Source organism: Botrytis deweyae (genome assembly GCF_014898535.1).
Source record: "Botrytis deweyae strain B1 chromosome Unknown BDEW_012, whole genome shotgun sequence".
Taxonomy (NCBI): domain Eukaryota; kingdom Fungi; phylum Ascomycota; class Leotiomycetes; order Helotiales; family Sclerotiniaceae; genus Botrytis; species Botrytis deweyae.
This window is the reverse complement of record NW_024066219.1, coordinates 481049-498381: the sequence shown is the minus strand read 5'-3', so window position 1 is coordinate 498381 and position 17333 is coordinate 481049. Positions and strand designations below refer to the sequence as shown.

The 17333-nt window shown below is 42.4% G+C and overlaps 7 protein-coding genes across 7 annotated transcripts; 3 read left to right on the top strand and 4 right to left on the bottom strand.

The window, feature by feature from the left end:
* Window positions 1-2993: 2993 nt before the first annotated feature.
* On the top strand, window positions 2994-4345 carry EAE98_005977 (uncharacterized protein; the record flags this gene model as incomplete). The annotated part of the gene is made up of 3 exons (XM_038953599.1): window positions 2994-3074; window positions 3188-3235; window positions 3323-4345. The coding sequence occupies 3 exons, from the start codon at window positions 2994-2996 to the stop codon at window positions 4343-4345; spliced, it is 1152 nt and encodes a 383-aa protein (XP_038809994.1).
* A 1987-nt stretch (window positions 4346-6332) lies between these two features.
* Window positions 6333-7176, bottom strand: EAE98_005976 (uncharacterized protein; the record flags this gene model as incomplete). Its single annotated transcript, XM_038953598.1, has 2 exons — window positions 6333-6710; window positions 6859-7176. The coding sequence occupies 2 exons, from the start codon at window positions 7174-7176 to the stop codon at window positions 6333-6335; spliced, it is 696 nt and encodes a 231-aa protein (XP_038809993.1).
* Window positions 7177-7642: 466 nt separating this feature from the next.
* EAE98_005975 (uncharacterized protein) lies at window positions 7643-8393 on the bottom strand (the record flags this gene model as incomplete). The annotated part of the gene is made up of 3 exons (XM_038953597.1): window positions 8089-8393; window positions 7886-8009; window positions 7643-7827 (listed from the first exon to the last, which is right to left on the bottom strand). Exons 1-3 carry the CDS (start codon window positions 8116-8118, stop codon window positions 7643-7645), a joined length of 339 nt encoding a protein of 112 aa, XP_038809992.1. The 5' UTR covers window positions 8119-8393.
* A 286-nt stretch (window positions 8394-8679) lies between these two features.
* EAE98_005974 (uncharacterized protein) lies at window positions 8680-9138 on the top strand (the record flags this gene model as incomplete). Its single annotated transcript, XM_038953596.1, has 1 exon — window positions 8680-9138. One exon carries the CDS (start codon window positions 8680-8682, stop codon window positions 9136-9138), a length of 459 nt encoding a protein of 152 aa, XP_038809991.1.
* Window positions 9139-9820: 682 nt separating this feature from the next.
* Window positions 9821-13587, top strand: EAE98_005973 (uncharacterized protein). Its single transcript, XM_038953595.1, has 2 exons — window positions 9821-10344; window positions 10407-13587. Exons 1-2 carry the CDS (start codon window positions 10253-10255, stop codon window positions 13168-13170), a joined length of 2856 nt encoding a protein of 951 aa, XP_038809990.1. The 5' UTR covers window positions 9821-10252; the 3' UTR covers window positions 13171-13587.
* Window positions 13588-13947: 360 nt separating this feature from the next.
* Window positions 13948-15446, bottom strand: EAE98_005972 (uncharacterized protein; the record flags this gene model as incomplete). Its single annotated transcript, XM_038953594.1, has 3 exons — window positions 13948-14748; window positions 15270-15340; window positions 15416-15446. 3 exons carry the CDS (start codon window positions 15444-15446, stop codon window positions 13948-13950), a joined length of 903 nt encoding a protein of 300 aa, XP_038809989.1.
* A 575-nt stretch (window positions 15447-16021) lies between these two features.
* On the bottom strand, window positions 16022-17174 carry EAE98_005971 (uncharacterized protein; the record flags this gene model as incomplete). The annotated part of the gene is made up of 4 exons (XM_038953593.1): window positions 16022-16194; window positions 16319-16393; window positions 16469-17083; window positions 17141-17174. 4 exons carry the CDS (start codon window positions 17172-17174, stop codon window positions 16022-16024), a joined length of 897 nt encoding a protein of 298 aa, XP_038809988.1.
* Window positions 17175-17333: the final 159 nt, after the last annotated feature.

Sequence of the window (17333 nt, the reverse complement as noted above, 5' to 3'; positions counted from 1 at the left end):
TACCGGTAGGCCGAGTACCGGTACATACCAAAGGCAGATAGATGGTAGGTAGCATGAGGGAATTAGCACTGCTCCGAGTTCATCTGTATAACGCCTGCTGTACTTCGTGGTGGAGAGTATAGAAATATTCATGAATCACACAATGTGTTCTTCCTCGTCTGAAACTCATCTAAAAAGTTAGACGATCTGAAAAGAATCTGATAGCATTTTCGTACTTCCTTCGTTTGTTGTATCAATAACTTCTCCCCACCAAAGCTAAAATCACCTCGATCCCCTCCTACTCCGCACAGTTCTTCTTGAGAGCTAAGGAACTTCATAGTATCCAATTAGATCTAGGGCATTGTTATTCCGGCCTAGATTTGAAGCCTCATATCAAACAAAATTCATGGACGATAGCGCATCTAGTAGCCATTCCTGGAATCCCCCGCTCCCCCTTGAAAAAAACGGCACAAGAGTCAAGGATTCATTTACTGGGCATCCCACCTCCCACATCTCCGCAAAAAGATGATAAATATGGAGATTGAGGTTACGAGTTAATGTAAGAAAAGAAAAGGTACCTAAACGCCTTTTTTCGCACAGCAACGGCTTATGTCGATCAACGGCAATGTAGGATGCAACGGGTATGTGACCATGTGGCATTCAAAATGTTAATCGGTATTAGAAGTTGGTGGACAGTGTTTGCGATTGAGGTACCAGCAGGTATTTACCTGTGTCTCAACCTCTTTTACTAGAAATAGAAAGACAAAATGTTTGCTAGGTATCCTTATCGGTGTTAGTTTCCTGACCCCAAGTAAGGATTTGCCCCACCGTTGATGCTTTGAGCGGCTTTTAGCGGAAGTGGAACACTTACCTAGTAATCACTTAATTACTCAATCAGAACAATTGGAGGAAAACAAGAGGAAACCCAAACTAACAAGGGAAGATTTCCGATGATTTTGTCATGGCTTTCGTGTTCCTTCCGTTTCAATCTCGATACCTACCTAGAACCTTCACTTTCACATCTTCAACATCTTTAACCATCAGCGAATGTAATAAGATTTAATAAATCTCCGGCGGCCAGCTTCCCCATGAAGAAACTTTAACAATACAATCGATCTAGCTGCACCTGTCGGAAAGAAAAGTTTGACACATCCCCAGATGTATATTCTCAATTATGAATTCGGAACAAATGCCGTTCTCAATCCCAATTCTATTTTTTTGGCATAAAGCCATCGAAAAATCGCTCACACGACTCGTTTCGGTGCAGTGGAGATTTCCATTTGATAATACTCGGTCTTGGCTCCTAAGTAGGCAATGAATTTGTGCTTGGTGATTACCGAGCTTAACCGGACGAAAGGGGCGTGCACTAGCACTGGGCACGTGTGCTTTCGTAATCTTGAGACAATTAATTTGTGATGAACAAAAAGATGTGCATGTGATGGACGGATAGGTGGACGGACGTTTGATGAAGAAGAGTTGACGTCCGTAGGATTTGATAGATCTTCCTCAGGAGTCAGGGGCTTATAATAGGAGTATGAATACGGTGTATCCGGGTATTGTCCTCGGGATTCCCGTGATGTGGATGAACATGGTGTCTGTAGGCTTTTCTTGCCAATACTGTGAAAGTGCTCGATCTTCAATGGTAATGGTTCTGCACAGAGCCGTCCTCGCCATGTAAGAGCCGTCTTTAGAAAAGGGATGATGAATCTGGTTGACGAGTCACGCTAGTACTAACCATCCGAACCTTGATAGATTAATGATGGACGTCAAGGTTCTTTATGAAAATTATATAAGAACTTACATATGTACTGAGTATGCCGGACGGAGTTCATATGGCTGGATTATTCTAAAGGTTTCACTTCTCTGATGAGTCTCCATGCGACATGTAAGTTACTACATAGGAGTCACAGGACACAACTGTTAAACGCTATCGAACTCTCTTTACAAAAGATCATCGGCAGAAATAGACACATCCAGCATTGTACTGTAGTCTCTATCTACAGAAGAAGTGTAAGCCTCATTCCATTGGGGATCGAGCCGAATCATCTACTCCATATTGTAATTCCTTCCTAGAGGCATTATTCACGCTCACTCGATCGAACAATACTGTATGTACGAGTAGTACACATTGAGTACTATTTGAGTTTATAGCAATCTTGGGATTTTTGTTTGTCGTTTGGGTTGGTAGAAAGACTACTGAACGTTCGGACCCTGTGGACGTGCTTCTCACAAAAATATGAATCAAGAAGCACAACATATACCAAACACATACCTACCCGTCTACACATGTGAAATCCAAATTCCACATCTCAGAGTTGAGAAAACCGTCTTCTCTTATCTTTCTCTTTCCGGAACTTTTACTCCCCTCTTCATCCACCATTTCATGCAAAGAGTTCTCAATCAGGTCAAAGAGATGGTGTGGTTGCCGTATTACCCTTTCACTCACGTCACCATTTTTAACCACCATCCACTTTTTATCATGACGTCGATTATCGATTTCAACAGATATTCGGAGATAGTACTCTCAACCGTCAACCATCAACTCTATCTGCGATAACTCGATGATATCGATGACATTCGATGATTTCGGTCCATTGGTTTATGTCTAAATGCCATGATATTTTCTTGGCACAGACTACTTGTCGTTCTAGAATTCCATTCTCTAATACATGGCAATTCATTCTTTCCCTTCCCAATTGGCTCTTTCCCCATTGTATCGTAGGAATTCTACAATAGACACGAAAAGAATGACCTCATTCATTGATTTTGCGGCTCATTGCTCCTGCTGCTTTGAATTAGTAGCCCATGAGGACTAGGTAGGATTTATCTTGTTTGTTGATGTGAAATCGATATTACAAATCCCAAACTCGAACGATTATAATAACTTGATTCCCATCTGAATGTTATCTCAAGAACAGCAAGAATTTCAAAATTACCATCAAACACTCTATCAAAACACTCTCACCCAATTAGACCAATTCACTCTTTCCATCAAAAACAGACAATCCTCCAATATGTCTTCAAGCGTTCCAGAACAGATCGAGGGATTTACTATCTCTTCCACCGAGAAATGGAGTGATTTTAAGAAAGCCAAGGTATGTTCCCCTCGACCATTCAACTGCTCTAAAGAAAAACAACTTTCCTAGAAGCTTCAATCTGGGCTCATCAAGACACTCCCCATCATACTCTTTACTAACAACTCTTTTAGTTCCCCGCCAAGAAGTTCGAAGCACATGATGTTGACATTGTCAATGAGGTTCGTAATCCTTTACATACTCTGCTTTCTCGGTTCATTTCTTAGTGCATTCTAATGATGGTTTGCTGACTTACCATCTGGATATAGTGCTGCGGAGTCTGCGGTTCTGACGTTCACACCATCACCGGTGGTTGGGGCGATCTAGCCACCACCCCTCTCTGTGTCGGCCACGAGATCATCGGAAAAGTCCTCCGAGTCGGCGAGAAAGTAACACTCGTCAAGCCCGGTGACCGTGTTGGAGTTGGTGCTCAAGTCCAATCCTGCATGCAATGTCCACAATGCAAGAGCGATAACGAAAACTACTGTCCCAAGATGGTTGACACATATATGGCACCATATAATGAGGATGAAGGTCACAGTGATAAACCCATGAAGGATAGCAATGGAAACCAAATCTTCTCACAAGGAGGTTATTCCAGTCATTCGAGAGTTCACGAACAGTTCGTTTTCAAGGTTCCAGACGGACTTGAATCGACTGATGCAGCACCAATGATGTGTGCTGGTCTCACCACATATTCGCCTCTTGTCCGTGCTGGCACTGGACCTGGCAAGAAAGTTGCAATTCTTGGTATTGGCGGACTTGGACATTTTGGTATTCTCTGGGCCAAAGCCTTGGGAGCCGAAGTCTGGGCTCTATCCCATTCCCCAAACAAGAAGGAACAAGCTTTGAAATTGGGAGCTGATCATTTCGTTTCCACCCAAGACAAAGACTGGCAAAAGCCTCTTGCTTTCACTTTCAACTTCATCCTCAACTGCGCAGATATGACCAATGAGTTTGATCTCACTGCTTACATGTCTACTCTTGCCGTCAATGGAGAATTCCACAATGTCGGTCTCCCAGATAAGCCACTTCCTGAATTGATGGCACAAGATTTTGTTAGCAATGGTTGCAAGATCGCTGCATCACATATTGGTTCGCGCAAGGAAGCTCAAGCTATGTTGCAATTGGCAGCTGATAAGAAGATCAAGCCTATGATTGAGACGATTGATATTAGTGAGGAGGGTTGCAAGAAGGCGGTTGAGAAGGTCAAGGTCAATGATGTTAGATATCGCATTACTTTGACTGGTTTTGAGAAGGCCTTTGGTACTAAGGTCGATTACAACAATTAAAAAATGGTAATAATGGAATGGGTTTATGAGATGTTAAGAGATGGATGAGTGGGTTTATGACAATAATGGTTACACTGTACATTAGTTACGAAACGATAAAAGCAATGACGATATTAATTAAGCAACATTTGGTTTTGTCAATGAAGTACAAATTGCTTTCAACTGAATGTATTCGAATGAGAGAAGAATCGTATTGGCCGAGGTGAAGATGTCGTAGCAAACAACAGGTGAGGTTGCAACAACATTGCATTCCTCATATCTTTATGGCTAAATACAAAAAGAGGGAACTGAAGATCCCTCCTTTTTGCGACAGATTAATTGGAAGTGAGATGGATTTGACACTTCACGCATGTCAGGAATGGACGGGGGGTGATATATATCCCAAAAGACTATTATCATATACTTCCCAACGCTGGATATATCATCCACACGATACCCATCTCCTACACCATTTCCAGACAAACATTCAAAAACCACCTTTCCTATTTTCTCAATTCTATATTCTATTTCCTATATTGTATTAGTCGAAACAAATTGTAAGTGATGAATGGGAGTGAGTGTAAATCCTCGGGGTAGCGAGGTTGATGTGCTATGTCATGCTATGTCATGCTATGCTATGCTATGATTTTGTATTGGAAGTAGATGGGTAGGTGATATACATATACTATGTGTATATGTATCTAGGTAGGTAGGTAGGTATATAGTTCTGTACGGTTTGGGGATATGTAATAAGTTGAGAAGGCTGATTTTTGGGGCGTGGAGATGGATTGGAAGGGAGGGTGATGAGATGGGATGGGATGAAAGGGAATGGGATGAAAGGGCATGAAATAGAATAGAAAACCCCCCATCCCATCCCATCTACATACATATCTACATATCTCCATAGAATTGCAATAGATAATACCTACCCAAGTACCTACCTACCTGACTACAGGTATATCCATGTATAATAGTCCAGATAAATAGTCCAAGAATTGGATTGCATGCGCGAGGGAGAGGAATATCGGTGGATAGAGAAGGTACCTAGTGACTAGGTACATAGGTGAAAGGAGAGAGAGAGATATCTAATGGATAATAGTAACAGTGGTATTGGCTTGATTTCCAGATACAATCAATCTTCTTCCGATTTTCTCAGGTGATAAATAGATAGGTAGATAAACAGTAGGTAGGAATACCTTGTGTTGAGGATCTAGACTTATAAAACTCGCTTCTAAGCTTTAGGATTTTAGGATGTGTATTCTGAGAGGTAGTTTTAGTCAAAATGTCTAGGTATTTGTGTTCGACGCGATTCAAACATTACATCGTCAAATGAGAAACAAAGCCTAATAGTATAAACTTGAACAGCTAGTTCCGTTGCGTAGAAGACGTTATACAGAACGATTATTGGAATCTCTAGATTCATGCAACTCCTTTCTTCGCTTGTAGAAAATTTTCCTGGCCAAGGTGTTCTTCAACGCCCAATTGAAGATCAATGCCCGGAAGATGTCCAAAATCAAGATGCCAGGCCTGCGGAGTCCATCAAAAATCTATTTACTGTCAAGTGACTTCAGGATCCAACCATCCCGAAACACGCATCATCCTGAAACCCATTATATATATATAACTTCTCCCAAATAAAGACCCGATCCTAAAAGACTGGAAAAACTATTTTGAGATCAATTGCGCCATTGAAATAAACACATTCAGTCAGATCCACCCCCAAATTTTGCGCACAAAGAAAAAGATTATGATAATATTCAACACACTCCATATAATTGTTGCATTCATTTGCTCACTCATGCGCACCAGTCTCAAAGAAATTAGCTTGTATAGCCTTCGAGCCTCCGCCATGCGAGTAAATGCAAATTGTTGTTCGGAGCCTTTCTTCGTGAGTAAAAGTTGTATCGAGGCTTAATATATTTCGTTGCGGAGATACATTTTTGATTCTGTCGAGGGGTCTGAAATTGCTTTCTTTTGCCGAGGGACTGCTTCTGAAGGACCGCTTCGCTTACAATTTGAATAAATCAAATTCCTCTCTGCCCTTGCTGACCCAATCGTCTTCTAAACTGGCCTGAGAACCTCGACGAGGACAAGTTATGTGCCAGTGCAGTATCATCTTTGGAATCATCGGTTCATCATATCCAACTTCAGGGTTTCGATACTCTTTTTCGACCTCAGGACCCGACATTTGTAACCAATGTTTTCTTCTCAAACACCATTCTTGTGCTATGTCCCAGACCATTCCCATTCTAAGACCTTCAGGACATGGCAGAATGACAGTTTGTTGCATAATTCCACTTCGATCATACCTAATTCTCTCTATCGCAAACTGATAACAAGGAGGTTGGAATACGAGCATATCACGCCAGCTCGCATCGGCTCTCTGCTGTAATTGATGTTAGTAAGGGGCTGAAATGGTAGCTTTCCATGGTAAATTAATGGGATTGAGACAAGAAACCAAGTCATGCCACAGCATCCAAAGCAGAAGTAGAAAATAAAGCAGGACGGAGCAGTCCCATAAATTGCAAACTTACAAAAGCGTCGGGATTTCGCTTCCATGGTAAAGTGTCGAATGCGGTTGAGTCAAGTACATTACGATTCGATATAAGATTGAAATCAAAAAAGATACCGAATTGTTTTTCTAATAGATCTGACCATGTCGACGGTCCGTTATGTATCGCAGGTCGAAACCATTGAGCTCTTTCAAGTGACGGTGAGGTAAGGGCTACCCCCCAACTTCTGCACACAAGTGGAATTGTGGATAAAAGACAAGTCTGGGGAAGATAAGATAAGACTTCATGGAGAAGCTCTGGTATTGCGAATACCCTTGATGCTGCTGAGGTTTCAGTCATGATGAGTGAGATAGATTTGCTTTGCTCTGATTTGAAATGTTGATGGATTGAAGTGAAGCTTTCAAAGATATATAGGAAATGAAATAAAGATAGAAAATGCGACAGTACCAGTGTCAGCATCCCATAGGTGTTGTCTTACGGTAGATCATCGCATGTATGTACGGGACCAATAATCCCTTGTTCCATTCATGCCGGGGTTGGTGCGGGAAACCTTGATGGGCAGCTGGATGGGAACAAACGATGCGAGCACACAGCACACGTCACTGACTCGATATATTGAGAGGGGAAGGGATCGTTCTTGGCAGTAGGTACTCAAGTAATGTCGAATGTGTAAATTTTGATTGTCAACTATACTGCGAGATGATGATATTCGTAACTCCTAACGCCGCCTTCCTGGGTATCTTGGTATCTTGGTATATCTTGTTATCTTATAAAGGTTGGATGGAAAAGGGTGGACAGCGACTCATCATTTGGTCTTCGTGCGACCTTTTCCCTTTTCATTGGTAGATTTCGCTTTCTCTTGATCGATGAAATCCTTGATGATATCGTGTAAGGCATCATTCCTTCTTGTAACGAGTAACACATCATCCGTCGTTATAGTTGATCGTCCAGCGTGTCGGGAGAAACTTTCGAGATCCATCGTTACATTCTCTAAGACGCATCTCCATAAGAAGGGATTGCTTGACGGATAAGGATGGATATAACATACCTATTTGATGCCATACCATCTCAGTCAATGCTCCGATGAATTGATTCGTAGCATTTGAATTGAGCCGCACGGCTTCTTCCTCCACGATCTTTCCAATTGAAAACCAAAGAGCTGCTTTGAGTCGCTGCGAGTTGTATTGTCAGTAGTTGTATTGTCAGTAAGTAACATGAGAAATATGAGGTTTCCCATGTATAATTACTCACTTCATGGAGCTCATCATCGATCGGAGGCATATTTGGAGAGATAACACGGTATCGTAAGTGGCAGGCAAAGTAAAGCAATAAGGTCAAAATGTCAAAATGTCAAAATGCCAATACTTTGAGAATTGCCTTTTTATCTTCTTTCTATCCATCAATTGACATCGAAATTGAAATGGAAAAATCATCGTCGCGTTAAGTCATCTGAGGGAGAACGCGTTTACCGAAGTCAAGCCGGGACCCTCACTACCTCGACCGCGAGACCGCCTCCGAAACTAAAAATTCTAGAATCCACATTTATATCTCATTTCCCTCAATTTCACTGCGCTGTCCATAATCTCTTCAAAAAGACACATTTTACTTTCTCTTTCCTTCACGTCCAGAGATCTCACAATCTATCTCAAAGTTACGCCGTGTCGCAAGTCTCAACTTATTCTACTGTATGATATAATCCAATTCGTCTCAAATTATCTCTCACATACACCCATCGACTTTCTTTGAAAACACTATATATCGACCGCATCATTCACCTTCCAAATTCAGTCCTCAAACAACATTGTACTAGATCATTCAAATCAACTTCAATCCTCAGAAAACATGGCGGAATTCATAACCAATCTCCTAGAAATGGGAGCTGCCAATTTCTACCGAAATACAACAGGAGCTTTCGCACAAATGAAGGATATGGAACTTCAAAAATGGATTCGAATCGTCGCAGTCGTTGGAGCATACCTTCTCATTAGGCCATACTTCATCAACCTTGGTGCGAAGAAGCAAGAGAAAGAATATGCCAAAGCCAGAGCTGAACATGCCGAACAAAAGGAAAAGGAAAAGCATGTTGGCGCAAATTCTTTTAGAGATTCGGCCAAGGCTTCCGAGGATACCGATAGCGAGGAGGATGCCAAGGCCACTTCGAGTGATGTCAAATGGGGCGGCAAGGCACGAAAGAAGCAAAGACAGGCAATCAGAAAGATTTTGGATCAGGAGGAGATGTTGAGAAAACAACAACAAGAGGATGATGAGGACAAGGATATTCAGGAATTCTTGCACGATTAGGGGTAGATGTGTGAATAGCTTGCTTGGGCAGTACATAGGGATGTATATTATAAAGGGGGGATTATATATTGTCAATCTTAATATCGAACTTGAACACATCCTCGTTTTTCTGCGAAAATCTCCCTTTACATTTGTTTTGAGAGGACGATGTACTCGCTCCCGATTATCTACTCACGCTATCATGGGATTATTATATCCCCCTTGAAGGTAGTCAGCCAGTAATAGAGGAAGTAGAAAGGGCATAATACGAGGAAATCGAGATAAAAACGATTGGAAATCTCCAGGGACCTGCGGCATCTAGTTTGTCAATCCAAAGTCTGGATGAAAAGGGGGGCAAACTTGGGGCTGTATTCTTACTGGACAGATGGTTGAAATGGAGGGTTGATAAAGCTGTTCTATGGTCCCAATTATCGAGGCAAAATGTTCCAAGTAGCATTCAAATGTACGTCTTTCAACGATGCCGTTGCTTACATTTTACATTGTACATTGTACATTGCCTACATTGCTTGTTACTTATTAGATCCACCGCTCTTTAGTACGACATCACCAGATCGCGTTATTATCCTATTAGCATTCTTCTACTGGTAGAGTATATTCGTATACAACTTTAACTTTCCAGCTCCTTCTTTTATCGTATGTATTATATGTAGGATCTTTGTGCAGTGAATATCATTTGAATGGTCGAATGAGGGGTCATGAAGAATTTTAGCCGCATGGAAAAATGTCTGTGTGCGATAACCTCCAGGCCAGGGCTACCATAGATGTCTCAGAAAAAGGAAGGAATCCAGTCATCACTCGTAATTCGTTCCGTCATATCCTACTTCAAACTCTCAATACACGCAAAGTAAACTTCTACTACCACTACCACTGCCAACATTGCTAATAATACCTATTTATACGAATTGATAGTGGTGAGCTATTACGAGAGACAATAATAATAATAATCCTGAATCTCCACATATCAAAGATTGAGGGCATTGTCTTAATTTTATCATCTTTCATCCCATCTAATAATACTCACTCAAATCGCATGGACACAAGCTTCATAGCTCATAAGTCCTCTTGATCCAATAACACCATAGAACCAACTAGCTCAAAATTTACACATACCGGCATGGAAAGGCCTGATAGACGACAAGAAAGGGATGTCAATGAATTGTTGGCAAATGGATTCTTCCGAACTTCTAGAGCAAGAAGTCCTTCGCCGTATGTTTTCTCCCCACCAAGTTTCCCCGGAGGTTCTGATGGTCCGCTAAATCATTATTTAGATATAGCTATAGAAGAAGAACTCCCAGCCCTCCTCCACAAAACAATTATACATCTAGCTTCCTGGGCACTTCCGATCGTGATGCTGGACGTGCAAGAAGCAGAAGTCGTGTTCGACATAGAGGACCACCTCCACCGAGACCAACAGTAGAAGATGAGGCCATTTCACTATCACGAGAATCTGCACCATCTTCTGTTTCCTCATACGATCCTCCTTGTCGTGGTGTTATCGATCAATACCCTATCATACTCGAGTCTGATGTCAGTGAGAGTGAGGCTGAGAGATTACATGCTGCGCCAAGACCGAAAGAATCAAGGGACTGTGATGACAATTCCGAACGACGTTTTGTTCTTGTACCAGGAACCGATACAAGCTCTAACAATGAATCAGCCAATCAGTATAGAAATGAAGATAGGCAACCCAGAGGCAGACCGGAACAAGCTAGATCAGAACGCCAATCCGCACCAAATGGGGACGAGCATGAGAGGAACAAAATCAACAACGAGCCGGTGCTAAAACCCCCTCCATTGGAAAGGAGAAGAAGTAGGCAAGAATTGCCAAGTATACAGACAAAAGTCCCTCGAGATATTCCGTCAAAGTACCGAAGGAGTGCGTCTGCATATGGTTCCAGGGATAATGACGAAACTCCAAAAGCTCCAGATGTTCCTCATACTTCGACTGGCGAATACTTCCTCTCTCCTAATATGATGCACACTCCTAGGGGCCAGAAAGAGTCTTTCGAATCCGTTGCGCAGCCCGTCCCTCGACACCACTCATTACAAGAGAGCTCGAGAAAACGCGGCAATTCTATAAATGAGAAAAGAAATAGTGAAAGCAACTTTCCTAATAGTATATCGCGATCGGGAACACCACTCGCAGCAAAGAGGAACAGTGGAAATTTTGAGATTCCTTCAAGATCAAGGCGGAATTCAAACGAAAGAACTGTACAATCACAGCCCACACCTGAAGATGTAAAACGATTCGAGCGACTAAGATCTGGCAAGTCGGATCGAGGATCTGGATCAGAACGTGCACGCTCTCCTAAAAGATCGGCTACTTCCAACTTGCAGTATTGCAGCAGCAGTGAAGATGATCTTGCAGACAGTGGTTCCGAACGAGATTCTCAACGAGGTTCTGGGCGTAGACGGCGTGAACACCGCAGGACTAAGGATTTACGGCCAGAAGATGACTATGAGCGTCGGGTAGACTCGCCAAGGTCAAATAGGTCATCAAATCACTCTAAACTTTCATCTCCACTTCCTTCTCCAAAGCTTTCTCCCAATCAATTGCCTAGGACAGAGCCATTTGAAAGAGCAGAGACGTTTCCACAAGGTCGCAGACCTAGTTCAAGACCCATTTCTCCTTTATATGGCCCACAAGAGATTCACCGCTCGGAGAGACTTAATCCTTTGAGCCCAGGTTTAGTCCCGAGACCATCTTCTCGTCAGTCAAGTGTCCCAGGCTCAATATCAACGCCACAGATGCAACAAATTCCGGCCCCTTTCCCTCTTCCAATTCCTGTTCCAACTAGAATTGACCTACACTCCCCAGGCGAGACTCGACGCACACCAACTGTGACTCAGTATCAGGAAGATCGTCCAGCTAGTACACGACCAGCTCCGAACGATAAGCCCTATTGGCAACCTCCCCCTTTTCAACCTCCTCAGATCCCTTCAAATAAACTAGAGAGACCTGTCGGTAGCTATCGTCGTTATTCGGAAGATGTAGGACGAGGTGGCGTTGCGCCACTCCCATCGTGCCCGAGAATGAATCCTACTACTGGCTATCAAGATTGGTTGACGCTTCCTCAGTGTCCCAACTTCGACATTTGTCCAAGTTGCTTCAACTCGATCATAGCACCAACAGGATTTCGAGACCACTTTATACCCGCTCCTCGCAGACCAGACATTGCAATCATATGCGATTTTGGCAGTTCGCCCTGGTATCGAATAGCATGGCTTTTAACGCTTAAGGAGCGAAGAAACGATCTCGGTCTTTTCTATGGTCTCGCTAATGTGGGGGCGGTTGAGGCACCCTGCCCTGGAAAACGCGAAGCGTTTAACAGATCATGGAACTCAATCATCGACCCCAAGACAGGCTTACCAATCAAAAACTTTGACGTTTGTCACTCATGCGTTAGATCGGTCGAGATACTTCTTCCTCCCATCCGTGGTGCATTTGTTCGTACCATCGAAACAGATTATTCTAGCTCCATTCCCCGCATATGCGACCTTCGTTTTGACAGTAAACGCTTCGTTCAATATTTCGATGCTCTAGAAACTACTGCAGATGATGCTGCTTACCACAACTCTTCCCCCGACACCCGCACTCTTGCTAAACTCGCCCGCAAATTTTCCATTCTAGAAGAATGTCAACAAGCTACCGATCTTCCTGATCGCCGCTGGTACATGATCACTCAATTGCCCGAATTTACCGTCTGCGAAGAGTGTTTTGATGACGTTATCCTCCCAGAACTAGAAGATGGAAAGGCAATCCCACTCATGTTCAATAAAACTCCACAGCGAATACAAAAGGCCAGTTGTCAATTATATTCTCCCAGAATGAGAGTCATTTTCCAAAAAGCTTGTAACTCGGATGATTATATGCTTTTGGCTACCAAGGCGAGAGAGAGAAGAAATGCAGAGTTGGCCTGGAAGGTTAATGTAGCGGCTACCAAGAGGCAGAGTAGGGAGAGTATGGTTGCGAATCCAGGAATAGGGAGAGAGATTCAGAGATTGAATGATGAGTGGAGGAAATGGGAATGAAGTGTCGAGGACTCATTCGATGTGAATCAGCAATGGTTTGGTGAAAGGTACGGGGATTGGATCTGATGAGATTCATCTGCGATATTTAAATTGGAAATTTCGCATTAGTTTGGATGTTGAAAACGCGCTTGTTTGGCTACACATGAGTAAGATGGAATCGGAATTCCGGAAGAATGATGAGATGATGACGCCACGAACTCAAAAGTCATGAACAGATGAGTAGACGAATGATGAGCAATGAGCAATGAACAATGAACAGACGAATAAATGCATTCATGATAAGATTGGATGGATTGGATAGGATACCAAACATGTATGAGGATTTAGCTTACGACGCGAAATGATACCAAGACTTTTACTCTGCACAATTGAACTGGACCAGTGAGAAGAACAATAAGAGATACAGATACTATTGTTTCTTCAAAATGTTGAGTGCTGCATTTTCAGATATCTCATCACTACCACGAAATATCAAAATTTTAGATCGCACCAATAAAAAATAGGCGGCGAGATATCGTTTCAAGCAATGAGATAAAATTAGTCTACTCAATAATCTCTGCTTACAACTCTGATACTTCGTTGAATCAAACCCTTCGACGAAACCAAACCCCTCTGACAAACCCAGTCCATGTAATAAACTTATTTCCCCTAACCGACTCAATTCCTCCTCCCTCTATCCCCACATAAACTGGTACTACACCTGAATGCCGAACCAACCCCAATCTCATAATCAATAACCTTGTTAAATCAGTATTATATTCATCGAGTCATGAAGACCTACATACCATCACTCAAGTCTAATTCATCCAAGAGCAAGTCAACGACCTCTGATCTGACCTTCTTAGTTGGACTGGTTGAACCACTCGCCGTTCCAGAAACAACTCTCTTCTTTCTTCTCTCCATCTCATATTTAATGTTCTTGGCTCTCTCTATCTCTGGTATCTCTCTCTGGACCTTTGTTGAGCCATTTCTAGAAAGTTCGTGTTTAAACGCGCCCATATCTTCGGATTTCTTGCTACGCAAGGGGAATTTTATATCGAGGGGCTTGGCTTCAGGAGCAGTATGTTTCTCACATGAGTGGTTGCTGAGATTAATGACATCTTGCTCACGACGGATGCAAGTGGCCTTGGTGGCTTCTTCTTCGCGACGATCTGATCCGCAGGAAGCAGCCCAATCAGTGTGAAGTTGTGGATCATTGGCCCATGACTTCCCAGCCATATGCTTGGGATCATTCAAATCAAACAATCGCTTAGTATGCTCCCATTCTGCGATCATCTTAATTCCGAGGCCTGTGGAAGGAGCACCAGTCTTATTCTGTTCGAGGACTTGTTCATGATATTTGTTGAGGAAGTTGCAGATGATTTTTCTTTCCTCGTCAGTGACTTCGGGTGAATCACAAAGTTTGAAGAGGATTTTTTCGATGCTCCATGCGGAATCACCGGCGAGGACCCAGGGGATAGATTCTCGAAAGATGCCATTCTTGAAAGCACGCTTGTGAATGCTGTGAAGAACGTACCAGCGGTAGAATCTGACAAAAGGAAGCTCCTGTTGTTGGTCGATTTCTTTGAATGCTGACTTCTGCAATGAATTAGATCAAATCTGAGATCTTGGTGCTGGAATATGTGATGGAATTGCAGATGCTGATATATGACTTGACGAGACGAGACGAGACGAGACTTTTTAGTACCCTCGTCTGTATCCATGTTGAAGATTTCGAAATTAAAACTTCAATAGATGAGACTACTTAATCTCCGCACTTATGTTGGGCATATGAAGGACTGATATGGCAGGTGCAGAAACCTTACTTTTGTATTGTATATTGGAATTGATGGAGAGGTATGGATCAAGTGAGGGAGATGTGACTTTTCAAGCTTGTAATTTGTACTACGATTGAAAGTTTTGGGACTTTGGGTTGAGTAATTAAAACTTATTATTATTCTTCTGTGTGTGTTGACATCGAAAGTATCGATACAGGACGTATTGGGTTGAGTAGACGAGACTCGTCAGTCTTGGGGACTTTATCGAACATTGAAAGTCTTGATGATGGGAAACGGAAGAAAGATCTTAAATCTAGAGCGAAGGAAGGAAAGAAGACTTACGAGTCTTATCGTCTCCGGGTCAGTCGATTGTGGAGTCATATTTCTTGCGAATCGTGGATCTGTTGGTTCGACTGTGTCAGAAATAATATGAGCAAGTATGCCAGGAGACGATGACATGAATGAAACATTTAGAAAATAGAACTTACAACACATGTCCTGATGTGCTACCCAGTGCATTTAAGATTATTTAAGACGAGAGATGATGGATCCAATTTGATAGTAAAGCAAAGAAAAGGAATGCGAAGTGATGTGAAGTGATGCGAAGCAAATTGTAGTGTTCTGTAATTAACAAGATTGTGTTGTAGTGTGTAGGAAAATGAAGAGATGAAGAGAACAAAATCATCTTGGTGACCTACTTATGTTGGATGTTCCTTCCTTCTCTGAATATTTCGTCAGGTACGAAGGATGTGTAAATAGGAAGGCACGGCCGACTACTACATCTTGTCTCGAAGTTTCTTGAATTCAAGCAGCAGTTGAGAAGAATCCAGCGACCATGATAATAAATACAGAATATATTATTACCGCGGCTATGAATGATTCTCATGATCTCATCGCATCGATACAACATAGACATCACTAACCGCCCTTATGTGTAAACAAGTAAACAGGAAAAGTAGGAAAAAACAACTAAAGCGCCTTCGAAGTTCTTCGTGATACAGATACATCCAAACAATCATAAAGCAACAAGAGTATGTATGCACCCAAACACTACCAAAACCAAAAGTCCTATCCGATCTCTCATCTTTCCAACTTTAAAAGTTCATTCGGAACTTCAACTTATCCCCGTCGACTATCTCTTTCTCTCGGCTCATGATTTCCGCCATATCCCAATTACAACTGAGGTACCTACCAGCGAGCCACTTTCTCTTTTGAGACGTCAAATATGGAATTGTGTCGGCAGCAAGCTCTGGGGTATCTATGAGAACTATTGGATGTATATCAGTACAACTCCTTGAAAACTAAAGCTGCAAACCGCCTATGCAATCAATACGGCATCATTGCATTGGAGATTCCTTTGAGAACGAAGTGGAAAAATTGGCTTCTCTTACTTTTACGATAATCTTCTGGCAATGCGCTTGACAGATCAGTCACCACAGCTCCCGGATGCACAGAGTATGCCAGTACTAAGAGATCAATCATTAGTATACCATCCTAAAACTCAGTCACACCAACAAAGGAAACAGAAAACTGTAACTCACAATCTTGATCCCCATACTCAACACACAATGTTTCCGTGAACCTCACAAGCCCGAATTTCGACATCTGATACCCACTCATCCCAGGGCTCATGAGCAGAGCCGCCACACTTGACAGATTCACAATGGTCTTATCGCCACCATCTGTCTTCAGTAACAATGGCAATAAGCACTTGGTAACCCAGTACACTCCTCTCAAGTTGATTTCCAGATTCATCCACCATTCATCTTTATCTCCATCCACTGTATTCGTTGCGGAAGAAAAATACCCCGCATTGTTAATCAGAATATCCAATCGACCGAACGTCGTCTCGATAGATTTAGCAGCCTCTGCGACGCTTGCAAAATCCAGTACATCAAGCTTCAGAGCAAGAATGTTTGGAACGGGAGTATTTGCTGATTTACAAACTTCCTCGATTTCTCTTTCCACAGAAGCCAAGGAAGCTCGTGCGCTGATAATAAGACCAGACACACCGGATTTGGCATATGAGAGGGCAATTGCACGACCAATCCCTTTTGATGCTCCGTTTACAAAAACTACTTTGCCACTATGGCTTGAAGCTTTAGGACTGATTTCGGCGTAGGTATCATTGTAGAATATCTTTGTGAAGGTCTGGCCTAGGGTTGAAAGAGATCAGTTATCTTAAATTTGGTATGGAATTTTTGGTATCTTACCACTTTCGGCGGGAAATAGTGAACTGGAAGACATTTTGACCGAAGAGATGACTTGTAAAAATTACTATGTTCGGCTTGAATATATTTATTGAGGAGATCTCGAGAAGATGACTTATTGATTCTATTGAAGCTAATTGTTGAACTCTTGGAACTACTGTGCTGAATGACGGGGAGTTACCAGATTAAATAAGTG